General features: G+C 48.9%; 1 protein-coding gene across 5 annotated transcripts in view; it reads right to left on the reverse strand.

Annotated features, from left to right (window-relative positions):
• Positions 1-219: 219 nt before the first annotated feature.
• The window catches only part of STUM (stum, mechanosensory transduction mediator homolog), a 46,864-nt gene continuing 33,388 nt past the window's right edge, over positions 220-13,695 (reverse strand). The window contains exons 3-5 of one of the 5 annotated variants that reach the window (XM_015622884.1): positions 9,602-9,610; positions 5,954-6,773; positions 220-2,350 (exon numbers count right to left, since the gene is read on the reverse strand). In XM_015622884.1, coding sequence (XP_015478370.1) covers positions 6,733-6,773; positions 9,602-9,610 — 50 coding nt within the window. In that variant the 3' untranslated portion in view covers positions 220-2,350; positions 5,954-6,732. Of the gene's footprint in view, positions 2,351-5,953; positions 6,955-9,601; positions 9,611-13,695 lie in introns of all 5 variants that reach the window. The other 4 variants (XM_015622886.1, XM_015622889.1, XM_015622888.1 and 1 more) reach the window with 4 other exon arrangements.

Raw genomic sequence — 13,695 nt, forward strand, 5'->3', positions numbered from 1 at the left:
TAAGGCTCCTCACCAGCCTTCTGCTCCTCTGGAATGTTCTGGTCATGAATTCTTAAAGGAAGCCATGCCCTGGCCCCTGCCTCCTTAGGGGATGTGGGTGTGAGCTGGCATCTGCTGGATGCTCTCCATCACCTTGCTGGTGGGAGATGAACGAGAACCCATTTGGAATCAGGGATGATGGGGTTTCTCCAGGTGACAAAAAGAGACTCTGCATTTCACTCCAGTTGTCCAGCAATAGAATATATTTAACTTTAAAAAAAAATATCCACAGTATCAAAACACAAGAAGTCACAATCCAATACTCAGTGATATAAACAGGCGTACAAATGGTCCTCTGCAACCCCTCAGTTTGGGCTCCAGTATGAAAATGAAAGGTGGGCTCACCAGCAAGGTGCAAATGGCACAGGTGGGCAGGCCCCTGCTCCCTCCTTCCTAGGGTGGAAAGTCTGATGTACCCATGCATGGCCAAAACCAAGGAGAACACAGATTTGAGCCAGCCATTCCCTCCCAGCCTCAGGAACAGTGCCTGAGTCAGTGTGTGGTGGATGAAGGAGGGGTGTGGGTCAGGGTGGGATTGTTTGAAGGGTGTCTGGGCGAGCACTGCCATCAGCTCCAGGCAAATGCTGGTAGAGGTGAGCCCCTGTTTTGATCCCGGGCCAAAATGTGCCATTCCTTTTCATCTGCCTGTTGAAAGCATTCTCAGAGCTGGGAAATGGATTGAGCTACTCTGGCCTTTGCCATTCTTAGAGCCTGAACAAAACCTTCACTTCCCACTGCCCCATTCCAGCAGTGGGGACAGGGCATTGTTGCTTCCCTCTGGCCAGTTGGGTGGGTGCAAGAGAAGCAGGACTTGACTTTTAGCCTGACTTAGTTATTTATACAGATGACAAGAGGAGGAAGGATGGGTTGTGGGTAGCATGAGCTCTGGTGGGATTCACTGTAATTAACCCTGCTTCACCCCTGTGACCTGGGGTTTTGCACCATGCTGCTCCCACAGGGGGATGGGAATGCTGAGTGCCGATTTGGGAAATAAATTGCAGCACTGCTTCAAAGTTCATCGTGTGTGCGAGCGTGAAACAAAGTCAGCTGGAAAATACAGGGCTGTGTTTCCACACCGTGGTTAGCAAGCATGTGGGAGAAAACCTTGCTTTTTCCTGGAGAAATGTCAGATCTAGCCAGGCTCTGCTTGTACCTGGGGTTTAGATGTCAAGGAACTCTTGGTAGTATCTTGCAGTGGATGCAGTTTGGGCTGGGTAGCAATAAAATGCACCCTGGCTGGAGTGTATGTATGTGTGTGAACTGCAGGGTCAGCCCAGAACAAGCAGGAGGCAAGGAATAAAATGGTCCTCTGAAGAATACTGGGACTGTGAGCTTCAGCTTCCTGTCCACAGAGCTCAGCACAACACTCATAGCAAGATTTAAGGGGCAATTTCCAGCAGAACACTAATAAAATGTGTGCCAGTCAATGCACATGGGGAGGAACATGCAGCTTTGTGTCTTGGGAAGCACGGGATGTGGCACAGAGGGGGTCCCCTCTCCCATCTAACACTTCTGACCCCATGGGTGCGTGTGCCAGAGCTGCTGCCAGTACAGAGCCCCACTGACCTTCCTGGCTGAGTGCCATGGCTGAGAGCGATGCCAAGCCCCTGCAGCGAGGATGGACAGCCAGGCAAAAGGCTGGGGGGGGGTGGGGTGGGAGTCACCTTCCAAAGCACCTTCTCCATGGTAAATATGGATTTGGCAACACCAATGGACTTGGAAAAATGGTACTGTGCCCTGCACTGCAATGGTTGGGCTGACCCAGAATGAAGCTGGTTTTTGACTGGCTACACATTTGGGTTGGTTCCTACCTAGAATTGCTTTCCAGTGAGTAGTAAATCAGTTGTTCAGCCTGGCTGGGTTCAAGTACCAAGAAACTATTTTATTAAAGCCCTTTTTTTGTTTTGGTTTTGGTTTTCGTTTTGTTTTGTTTTTTTTCAAGCAACCTGGTTTTCACAATCAGAGAGGAGCAGCAGAAAGTTCTGTGTTGCTGGCAGATGGGGGTGAAGCAACTGCGTTTATTCTTTGTTACCCACTATCACTCTTTAGCTGTAAAACTCGAATGTCAAACATGTACATTTATAAAGCAGGTGATGGTGGTGGGATAGCTGGGGGCCATGCACGTTGGACCAGAGGAAAGGCTCGGGCTGTGCCCTCGGGCTGTGCTGGTGAGGAGGCAGGGCTGGTTCACAGCAGCGGCTACAGCACAGCTTCCATGGGAGGGAAGCGAGTTGTCCAGCCCCATGGAGGTGTCATCCCCTCTGCAATGCTTCGGAAAGAGGTGTGAAAGCGCTGGGTGGTTAATTTTACCCTAAAGAGAAAGAAAGTAATTGTTCATGGGGGGAAGCTCCAAATTTTCACTCCTGTGTACCTGTGTCTTCACAGCGTGGCTCTTCTTGTCAGTGCCTGGATTGTGGGCACCAGACACGCCCCTCCAGATGCTGCCAGCTGCCCACGGAACTCCGACCTCTTGTGAGAAGAGGAAAACCAAGTCACAGTGGAGGGTGTGATACTAAAGATGGATGAACAGAACTCCCTGGTGACCACAGCCCTGCCCTGGGCTCAGTCTCCCCACAGCTGCCCACTACTTGCCATGGGGAGACCTGAAGCCAAGGTGAGGGGCTTACCATTGCCTGAGAGCAGGCTGCTGCTCACACCTGGGCTGGGGGAGCTTGGCAGTGCTGGTTTTATTCAGGGCTATTGGAAAAATCAGAGGGATTTATCATTGTTATTACTACCACGGGACAGCCTTGGGAAAAATGCAATTTGATGCTTGCTCCCTGGTAGCAAGGCCAATCTATAAAGTGCCTCCTTCCCTAAAGCAGAGAGTGGGAAACTGTCTGCTTCTAATTAAAATCAATTAAGCAAATTACCACAATAGGCAAAAATAAGGCTTTTTGTCCTAGGTGTCATTTGACAGATTTCAGAACCTCTGAAGTGGTGCATTGAGTGTTCTCTTGGCTTCACCAATTCAATAAAAAGGTCAAAGATAAGAAAAAAATTTACAGAACAAAACCTGGAAGTAAAATATAAATCCCGCTGCACTGCGGTACCAAACTCCATCATGCAATTAATGCAGACAGCACCCAGGCCTAACCAAAGTGATGCTCTCAAAGACCTGCAGCCATCCCAAGGAGGGCAGCATTTCCATTCAGTCCTTTCCCAGCCAATCAAATTCTCCCATCCTTACTAGCTCACAGAGACAGACAGCACCAAATGTGGTCCAAAAAGACCAGCAAAGCCCTGTTAATGCTGATGAGGAGCTTATTCTGTCCTTTTTTGTTCCCAGGGGATCTTTTATGCAGGTGCTGGATCTCTGGGATGGGCCATCTGCTGCTGATCTGACATCTGATGCCACAGGAGATGTGACTTTTGGCAGTTTAGGCCCAGTGAAAATGTCAGCTTATTTTATCCTCCCCAGCCTGAGGCTTCCTGTGCTGCCTGTCCACTACACATTTAAATCCACCTTCTAAAGGTGAACCCAACTTCACAGGCACCAGTTGTTCTTAAGCCATGCTTGCTGCTCCTGTTTCAGAGCTTCTGTACCCAGAGGTTTTCCCTGGTTTATCCATGGCCTGTTATCCACGTCTGCAGGGGCTCCTGCACTCCTGTCCTGACACCACAGCACAACCAACTTGATGTTTAGGCAGTGTTTGGTGTTTGCACCTGACCCACCCATTCTGTTTTGGCAAAGGTGAGGGTAACCATTGCTCTTTGTCGTTGCACTTGCTGCAGCTGAGCAGGCAAGTGGTTTGGGTGGCTTCAGGGCTAGTTATAGATCTCAAAAAAGAGTTCTCACTGATGACAGCCAGCAGCTTGTATTTTCTGGATGTGCTACAGATTTCCTGTTTGCTACTGGTTAGGATCCTATTTACCCTTTATTTTCCCAGGTGGGAAACGGAGGAGCAGACATGGTCTGTCTCACAGGAAATGCTAAAGCTCAGTTCTGTAACACCTCTACAGCCCAGCAAGCCACAGAGCTGCAGATGCCACAGCACAGGCCACTCCCTGAACCAGTCCCTTTGGTAGAAATGGACAAAGACACTTGAAACTGTTGGATATTGTGAGCAGAAATCCTTTTGGCCATCGCTGCAGCAGTGGTAATCTTGAGGAGCTCATCCCCTGGCTCACCACTGACCTGCCTGATTGGTTTTCTCCAGCTGCTGCTGTCCTGCAAGCCTCTCCCTGGCAAAGCAAGGTAACTGTGGCTTGCTGCAGCCTGGCATTCTGGCAGGGTAACTCTGCTGCTTTTCCTCTTGAGCACTTCCAGCCCTGGGCTAACAAGAAGCACCAGCTGGTACTTGCCTTCCAAGGACACCTTTGCTCTTCTGCTTCCTGTACTCTAAAAACTGATGGTTTTTCATCCCTTTTCCTCTAAAATGACAAATACAAAGTTTTCCCATCTGCACCATGTCACGATCTTCACTTTCTATGCAGTAGCCCAAAAAGTGGAGCTCATCATCCCCGTTTGGATACAGGGTAGTGACTAAATACTTGTTTCTGTCTGTCCAGCATGGCAGTACAAGCAACAGTTTAGGGTGTGAGGCAAGAGAAATGCAGCCTGAGTTATTCCTATGCTTCTGCCGTGGGTTTGCTTTGGAGACCTGCCATTTTTCCTTACTGTAAAGTGCAAGCTGTAGAAATACACTGCCCTACCTGAAGTCTTGCTTGGTAAAACATACAATTATTTGTTTGTATTATAAATTTCCCTCCTTGTTTATATATATAGATATATGTGTATATATATATTATATAGATATAAGACTGCTGAGATCAGGGGAAATGCTTGAGCCAGCATATTCACAATGAAAGCTGGTGCTCTCAAGACTCCTGACTCTCTGCCCCTTTCTCCAGTTCAGGCAGCCCAAAGCTTTTTATAGTGCACAGCCATGGAAAGGCGAAGTGAAAAAAGTTTGTCATCCCTTCTGATGCCTGCATTGGATAAATGGACGTAGTTTGGAGGGGTCCTGTCCCACCACAGGTTAGTTGGGACTGTGGGTGCTGCTTTGTCCTTAACCCTGAAGAAGGACCTCCTGAACTGGGAGAACAAAGAGGTACTGATGCCTGCTTTCCACAGGCTGTGGGCTCACAGTGCAGTGTGGGCATTGGATGGGGAGGACGCTTTCTGGGAAGAGAGGTGTTGCATTAAATCCAGAGAGCATCCAGCCACCAGGAGAACAGCAGGGGCTGTGAGGAGGCTAAGCCAGAGGTTTGCACCAAAGTACCAAAGGAGCTTCCTACCCCAGCAGCTCTCTGTGGGATCACCAATAGGTGCCCTGCCCAGCACAGGGCTCTCCTCCACCCTCGGTGGGCAGCTCAGGGGCACTTGCCGCTTTTTGACACCCCAGCTCCCTTTACAACAGGAGGTGTTTTAGCTGACAGGATCTGTTCTGCATGAAAAATAAAAAACTTTGTTAAAAGCAGACCATCATACAGGAGAGGCTGGATACTTGCAGGGCAGTGGGGTTTTCTGCCATCCCTTTCTCAGCATCTGCCTCCTGGAAGGAGCAATGGGCTGGGGGCAGGTCTCAGCTCTGCCACACTTGGGTGGCTCCGAGTTTTGGCAGCAGGTTTGTGTGAAACTCCTCTGGCTGGAAGGGCCCTCCCTGTGTGTGAGCAGCCTGGCTTTGCCTTCTTTCAGAAGGGCTCCTCCTGCCATCTTTTTGGAGTGGAAAAGCGTCCAGGCGCTAACGCCAAGCCAAGCTCCTCTTGCCCTGCTGCAATCAGAGGGATCACTCCACCTGGATGGCCACTGCAACTCTGCACATCATGTTCAAGCTATGAAATCCCATTATGAAAGGATATGAAATGGATATATGAAATCCCAGCCCCACCCCATTTGGCCACAGGCCTTACAGCCACAGCAGCTCCCTGTCTCATACTGGGTTGTGATCCTGGAGTTTTGGGTACTTACCTGGGGAAGCAGAGCTGGGATGCTGCTTCAGCCAGGGGCACTCGTTGTGCTCTGAGTGGATCTGTTTCCAAAGCATAGAGACACTGCCAGCAAGTCCCTTTCAGGGGCAGGAAAAGTCTTGTTCTTTGGCTCCCCCAGTATTGTTTTATGTGAGAGGCTTTTGGCAGCACGAGACTGTACTCGCTGCCCTAGAGGCGAGGTGCTGCAGGACACCAGTCCTGTGCTAGGAAAAGTGTCCCTGGGCTGCTGGGAGCTCTGGTCTTTGCATGGTGGCAGCGGATGGAAGCAGGGGGTGGCCCCAGTCACTTCAGCGGTACAATACGATTTACAGCAAGCACGTTTCTCAAGACATCTGTGGGGACAGAGCTTCAGTGAACATCACACATACACAGACAGCAGAAGGGGCTGGGCTGCACCCTCCACTACTGCAAAGCAGTCACGGATGGAATCTCGGGGTGGGAAAAGAGTACCACTGGTTTGCTTTTACATCCTGTACAAATATCTATGAATAGCTCCTTGGCATTTGATGTTCACAGCCAGCGTCCTTTAACAGCGAGCATAAAAAGGAGGCAAAACGTCTTCAGCGACCTCCCCCTGGGAGCAGAGGGAAAGCAGCATCTCTCCCTCCCTTGGTTCAGCTGCCTGCCCAGGTGCCACCTTCACCAAGGGTGCTTCCTTGTCCTGGCACCCTCATCCTCCTCGTCGGCCGCTCACCGCGTGCTGGCCGGGACCAGTCCCAAGCAAAGCCGTGCTTGCCTCATCTCCGCTGCTCAGGGGCATCAGTGCAAGTCTGCGCCGGCCGCTCTGCATCTCCGCTCCGCTGGACGGGCAGGTGAACCGGGCAGACACAAGGAGACAAAACAAAAGGGAGAAGAAGAGAGACAAAGGGTAATGAAAAGGTCCGTGGCCCACGGCTGCCAAAGGAAATCTCTCGCCGTGTTTCTCTGACCATACTTGTCCCAGCTACTACAGCTGCTGTGGGATCCCCTGTTCCTTGTAGCCTGTGAGGAGGGAGGGGAAGGGAACATGATTAGAGTTAATTCCAAATGAGGACCCTCGGTGAGGCTCAAGCAAGCCACAAGCCTGGTTTACCAGGAGCGGCAAAATCCACGTGGGAAAACAGGGGGATTGCCGCATTCCCCCTCGTGGCCAGGCTGCCCAGGGCAGCCACCCTGGCCTGCTTTGGCCACCTTCCTGGGCACAGCCATGTGGATGCTGGCAGCCAGCCCTGCTGCTGCGGCACCCGCCTGCCCCCAGCCTGGCACAGGCACCTCTGCTTGAAGAGATTGTAAAGGCACAGCAGGTACCAGTGGTGGCCAATTCCAACCCAATAACCTAAAATTTTCAGGGAGTGTTTTTCTGCAGTGCAGGGGAAATGGATGCCCTTGTATCCAGCTCCAAAGACACGGCTGTTCCCAAGCGCTGCCCTGGTAGGTGGTGCATCTGACACACATCTTGGGATCTACTTGTGTTTTGAACCTCATCCTCCCAGAGCACTGCCAGGTTGCTTTCCTCTATCCATCTTTTTCGTTCCCACGCTGATTTTTGCTGACAGTGCTCCCCAGGAGCAACCAATTTGCGCTGCAGTTTGCACAGGTGAACAAACGCTTCTTGGAGGAGAAGGGGAATGCCTTGAATCACAGGCTGACATGTCAAACACAGACCTTGGGATGCCTCTAATGCCTGGTTCTGCACTTGCTTTACTCCAGCCCAGGAGAATGACAGGTGCTTTCATTAGGGCACAGCAGCCATCCACTGGGCCTGGAGAAAATGGATCTTTTCAGCAGCAAAAACAAGGAAACTGCCTGGATCCCTGTTCTTTCATGCCCTTTCCTCTTCCTGTGGCCATGAGGTTTGATGCACTTCCCAATCAAGACAGCAAAGCCCTTGGGGTCCCAGATTATTTACTGTCCTGCACACAGTGATTGAGGGCAGGCTGCAAATCCCATACAAGACAGCTTCATCCCCTGGGGGGCTAGAGCAGGGAAGGGCAATAGAAGAGCACTTGCAGCTCCTGTGATAGTACAGGATGATGAGAAAAATACTGGATTTTTTAATGCTTTCCTAAGTGGTTGCAATGACTGTGCCACGAAGCTTTTCCTACTTTCCTTTCAAGAGAAGCTGGGCTTGTTATTCTGACTGTATTAACACAAAAAATCCCCTTATTAGAGAGCAAACTGTCCTTACTTGCAGTGCCTGCCACAGGGAACATCTTTCAACTGAAAAACTTTTTTTAAATCTGGAGGATTGTTGTTTTTTTTCTTAGCTTAAATAATATAAGTAGCCTGTCATTTTTATATTTTGAATTTCAAAGGAGTCTGAAGTTTCATATCTCAGAAGAATGCTTAACTTTTCAAACACTTATCCATTTATGCTTTGTAATATTTCTTTCTAACCCTTATGTTAGGCTTTTGTAAATCCCTTACAAAAACTGAACACAAAATACCAGCAGGTGCCAGAACCCCTATCTTTAAGGGACTTTTTGCTGAACTGAGAATTAAGTCCAGCAAATTAACTTTGCTGTACTTTGGAAAAAATGCACACATTTGCCCAGGTTTGGCAGCCTGGACCTCCTGCTGTTAAACAAGCACAAGGGACAAAATAATGACACTTCACTGAATTTTTGCCTGTTGTGTGCAGCTGAACATAAAGACTCCCATCTCTTTCACAGCTTTTTCTAGGTGGCAAAATGATAATTTCACATGCATTTATGTTTTAAGTGTGAGTCAGCTCTGAAGGCAAGGTGAGCTGGCTGGAAACTTGGGCTTCTCTAGAGCTTTGGTTTAATTTGTTTACGGAGCAGAGTTTAAAAAACACACAAACAGCCTTATGGACCAGAAATGTGGGGCCTGCCTTAAATCTTTAGCTAAAGTGAGAGTAGCTTCCTTGTACAGCCATGCCTTTTATTGAGAGTGAGAAACCCCTTCAGTATGGCTATCACTGTTGAAACTGGCTGGAAGGAAGTTACAGTGGCCAAGCCTGTCTCTTTACATGACCATAAGCCAAAAAATGACCTGAACTATGCTAAACTTGTTTACTACAATAGTTCAGACTTATCAAATAGTTTATATGTGAAAATAGTTCATGCATTTCTTGCTTAGGAATAGCTGTTCTGTACGAAGCAGCTTTAAATTAATATGCCTGCAATAAAATTGAGGTGCAATTCTGTAGAACAGACAGCTCTGGGTTCAGGATTAAGTAGGCCTGCACACAAAGTCACTGATTTAATTCAGCTTACTTGAAATTTGTCTTCTCCTGTAAACCATTGCATGTAAGACTGAGGCAAAAAGAGCCCGGTCTGTGCACAGGCAGCCCTTCTGGGGCTCAGTTTATGCAGAGGGTGGCTTCAGGATGCTCTCAATGCTGAAACAGGTTCCTGCTCTGCTCCAAGAGTGCCCTTGGGGCATCCCCAGGGGCATTTCAACACTGTGTGAAGATCTTCAGCATCCCTGGGGCTGTGCAGCCACAGGACAGACATGGAGACAGTTGGAGACACACATGTAAAGGCACATGGCTGGACTTGGGCTGTGAGTGGGCAGCACTGGCCAAAGCGAATTCCAGATGTCCTGCCCCGACTGATGCTCGCTGCTCTCCATGGGAAACTGCCTCGGAGTGTGAGGAGAGGAGGAAGAACAGAAACAAACTTACCTTGTGAGACTTTGATGGTGAACAAAAGGAGGCAAAGGAACATGAAAGAAAGAGAGAGGGAGAAATGTAACTGTAGACGATATATCTGAAACACACGGAGAACCAGAAGAGAATGAACAAATTGAGGCTGCAGAGTAAACAGAGAACAGCTGCTCTACCATCAGATATTCACACCAGGGCTAAACATTACTTAAAATCCTTGTACTTGAAGTGGATTATTTCATTTGATGATCCACTGAAGTGGATCATTATTTCTCTTGTTTGAAGGTGACAGGGGAATCCTCATCTGCTTTTCCAGCCCCAAGCTGGACAGACTGGATGGACTAACACCTCTGAGCAATGCTCTCAGAAACTCTCTCCTCTGTGCCATTGGCATTTCATGGGTTTGACTGAAGGGGAGCCACTGAAGGACGGCATCAAACAAGACATCACACTGTACCAAAGGCCTCAGGGCATACCATTCACAGTCCCAGAGCTGAGAAAACTACACCTGAAGAGTTTTTGGCAGGTTCCCTGCTCAGTTTGCTTGTGCCCACAGCCATAGCATGCCTCAGCCTGTCTGGGTACTGCAAACACTGACGCTATTTAACATTCCTACAATGTTTTAAAAACTTGCTGCATTTGGTAGGAAACTGCAAAAAAAGGTATTTTAACTACTTTCCTCAGACCTAGTTTGGGGGACAGGTCTTTTTAGATTTTTTTTTTACAAGTGCAATAGGTCTAAGGAGACAATTTGTCCTTGGAATTTTCTTCATCCCACGAAGGGCTACTGGTTGGTTTGGGCCTCCTGCTCCCCTTTTCTTCCCAGGAGAGCTGTGTTACCTTCCCTAGAAGGGGCCCTGAAGAGCAGAGAGGCTTGGTGATGCTTTCCCTCGGAGATGGAGCATCCAACGACTGTGCAATCATCTGCTGCTGCTTCTGTCAGGGTCTGAACAGAGTAATTAGCGAAGGAGTGACAAGGATGGCATGATTGCAGGTGTGTTCTCACTCCTGGCTGGCAATCAGCCCCGAGAGTCCCCATCCAGTGAACCCAAGAGCAGTGGTGCAGCCAAGCACATCGTTCATTCAGGCTGAAAAGCTGAGGGAGGGCTTCCTTCAGAAACCAGGCTTGACTTCTTAGCTGCATTTAGCACAGGCAAAACAATGCCTGGACAAACAGTCCCAGACTTGTGTCCCCTGTGCCACGTTGGTGTGACATTACTGACATTACATTGATGTCAGTGTGCCATTACTATGTCATTTCTCTGGCGTTTCTGTCAAGAAATGGCACACAACCTCTTATACCTGGCTCTGAGCAGGCAGGGACTTCCTGAAAAGGCCGTTCCACTGTGTTCATTCTGCACAGTGGGGCTAATGAAGATGTGGGCTGGAGACAAGGTGTGCTTGGAGCTGAGGGAGCTTTGCCTGGAAAGCCTTAGGAGGCTTGTTTTCCAGTTGGCTTTGGCTAGCTAATTCACTCTGGTTTACCTGAGCTCTGCACATTGTCCCTGCAGAGCTGGCAAGGGGTTCGAGGAGAGCACAGTGCAGCAGCGCTGCCCAGACATTTTTTGACAGAAGAATTAGTTGCTCCCTTGTAACTCTACCTTTGCCTTCGGGCAGCAGGTACAGCAGAGGACAGGTCCCAAAACTGTATGTCTGCTTAAAGAAGATATCTCTGGTGTCCAATGGGGCCAGCTGGAAATTTGTTTAAACTAGCAGAGAAAACACCCTGTGCTGTGGTGCTGCCAAAAGTAATTAAGTGTGATGGCAAAACTGCATTCCATTTATATTCCTTCTGGAACATTATCCCACTAAAGGGCACCCTAGAGGAGATGAGGGTTGGACAGGACCCCCAGGTCAGTCTGTCTCTTGCGGTGTCCCACCTTGTCCCTGACAGACATGGGTCTACCCACTCTTGGAGGCCTCCAGGGACAGAGGGAGCAGGTCCTGCTATGCCACTTCTGCAGCATTTTGACCTTACTGGGGGAAAAATGTCTTCTAATTTCCATACAGGTCCTTTCTGGTGTTATTTAAATCTGTCTTAGGCTGAACTGCTGCCCTCTTACATTTGCTAGCCACTGAACACCTTCATCATCAACACGCCTACTGTCTTATGGTTCTCTGGACTCTCTCCAGGCTTTCCACTTGAAGTACAGCCTCCAAAGTTGGCCAAAAGCCTCACCACAGCTTTATGCATGCAGAGAAAGGTTATGGGATCAGCAAAAGCCCTACAAGCTTTGCTCCCACCTGCCTGTGTGGTGTTTGTTCCCTCTGCAACAATGTCCCCCCTGTGCAGCTTGTGACTCACCGCAGTCCTTCCCTGAAAAACAAGTTGTTCCCTAGAGTGTATTTATGCAGTTGATTAATCCTTCTGTAGAGTCTTGGGCTTGTCCCTACTGAGTAGCACTTACAGTTTCCAAACCATTTCTTCGATTGGCGTGGATCCTGTGCCTGCTGCCCCCGCAGCCAGCGCTGGTGTGTGGCTGGAGAGCCTCTTCTCCAGTCCATCCTCAAGCCACAAATGAAGATAGTGAGCAGAGCTGGATTCAGGAGGGACCTGTCAACATACCTCTCTTTATCTCTTCCCAGGTCAGGAAAATCCATTTAGAGGAAAGTTCTCAAGCACATTTTCATGCAGGCCTTGTTCCCCTGGCTTGCTGGTAGGAGTGCTGTGTGAGACGGGGTCAGCATCTGAAGGTTAGGAGGGATGGCTGACTGCTGCCACCTCACACAAAATTAATTCCTCTGCCACCAAAGGGAATCAAGCCAGTCTGACACAGCTCACTCTGGACAAACCCACGGTGACTTTGTGGGGGTGTTTTTTATTTTCTAAATGCATGTGAGTCACTTACTTGATTACTTCTTCCAGGAACTGAAGTATACCTGATTGGCCTATAATTCTTCTTCTTTTTCCCTTCATTAAAGACAGTATGCCATTATCCTCAGACCAGACTCCCCACTTCCATGCCTGGGAAATAGCACTAGAAGATGAAAAGCTGCAAGGAGCCTCCTGTTCAAGACATGTGGATGCGGCACTTGGGGAATGGGGTTCAGTGGTGGGCACGATGGTGATGGCTTAACACTTGGACTCCATGATTTTGGAGGATTTTCCCAACATCAGTGATATTATGATTCTGTGGTTCTAACTCCCTCCCAAGTCTCTACCAGCTAACAGAGAGGCAGATCCAGGAAGCAAGGTGATTATCCCTTAGGGAAAGCCTGAGCGGAGTTCCTGACCCTCAGCTGCTTCCTCCTCCTCACTGCTAGCCCTCACCAGCTTAGACAGAACTTGCTGTGTCCTGCCTCTAGCCCATCCAGATAGCCTGGCACCCTCACAGGGGCACATGGGATCGACCATTTCAAGGCAAGGGAGCTAGAGGTGGGCAGTAGTTTCACACTTTTTTAACTATTTCACATCTGCACGCAGATTCAAGCTGCAGTGGTGTACAGTTTCTGTCCAGTGCATCCAATGGTTTGCATGCAAACAAAACCCAGCCAAAGCAAACTGGCAGTGCTCTTAAAAGAAGTGTCTTATTTCTTGCATTTGAATCATGGTTTCCTTCTTAAGTTGTTTTGTGGTTTTTAAATATGTTAACAAGGAGCAATGACTTTGGGTCTGACAGGGCTATTTGATCCAGTTAAGAGCAACCAATCACTTTGTTCTTTGTTTCAATTAAGTTTTTTCTTTTCGTCTCCATCAACCCAGAGATGCTGCATTTAGCCACTACTTTCTCTGCATGGCAAGTAAACTTAAAAGCAGCTATTTAATGAGATGGCAAGAAACCGCCAAGGGCTGCAGCTTGTCAGATGCTTCTGGTGAAACAAAGGACATGTTGACTCCTCTCACCATTCTCTGCTACCACCAGAGGGATGAAACACTGCTGCTGAGCTTGGGGCACCCCTTGACCTGAGCATTCCCACCACATGCTGCTCATTCACCTCCTGCCTCCCAAACTGGTGGAATCCAGCCAGATGTGGGAAAGAGTGTTCAGGAGACACTTCCAAGCTGTATGGTTTTCCCAACAGCAAAACTGGAGAAGACCCTCCCAGTAAGACCCTGCTAAGCACCAAGCCCTCTAGCTGGGAAGCAGGGCTTTGGAGCAAGGCAAGTCACA

The sequence above is a fragment of the Parus major genome, chromosome 3, assembly GCF_001522545.3.
Source record: "Parus major isolate Abel chromosome 3, Parus_major1.1, whole genome shotgun sequence".
NCBI lineage: Eukaryota > Metazoa > Chordata > Aves > Passeriformes > Paridae > Parus > Parus major.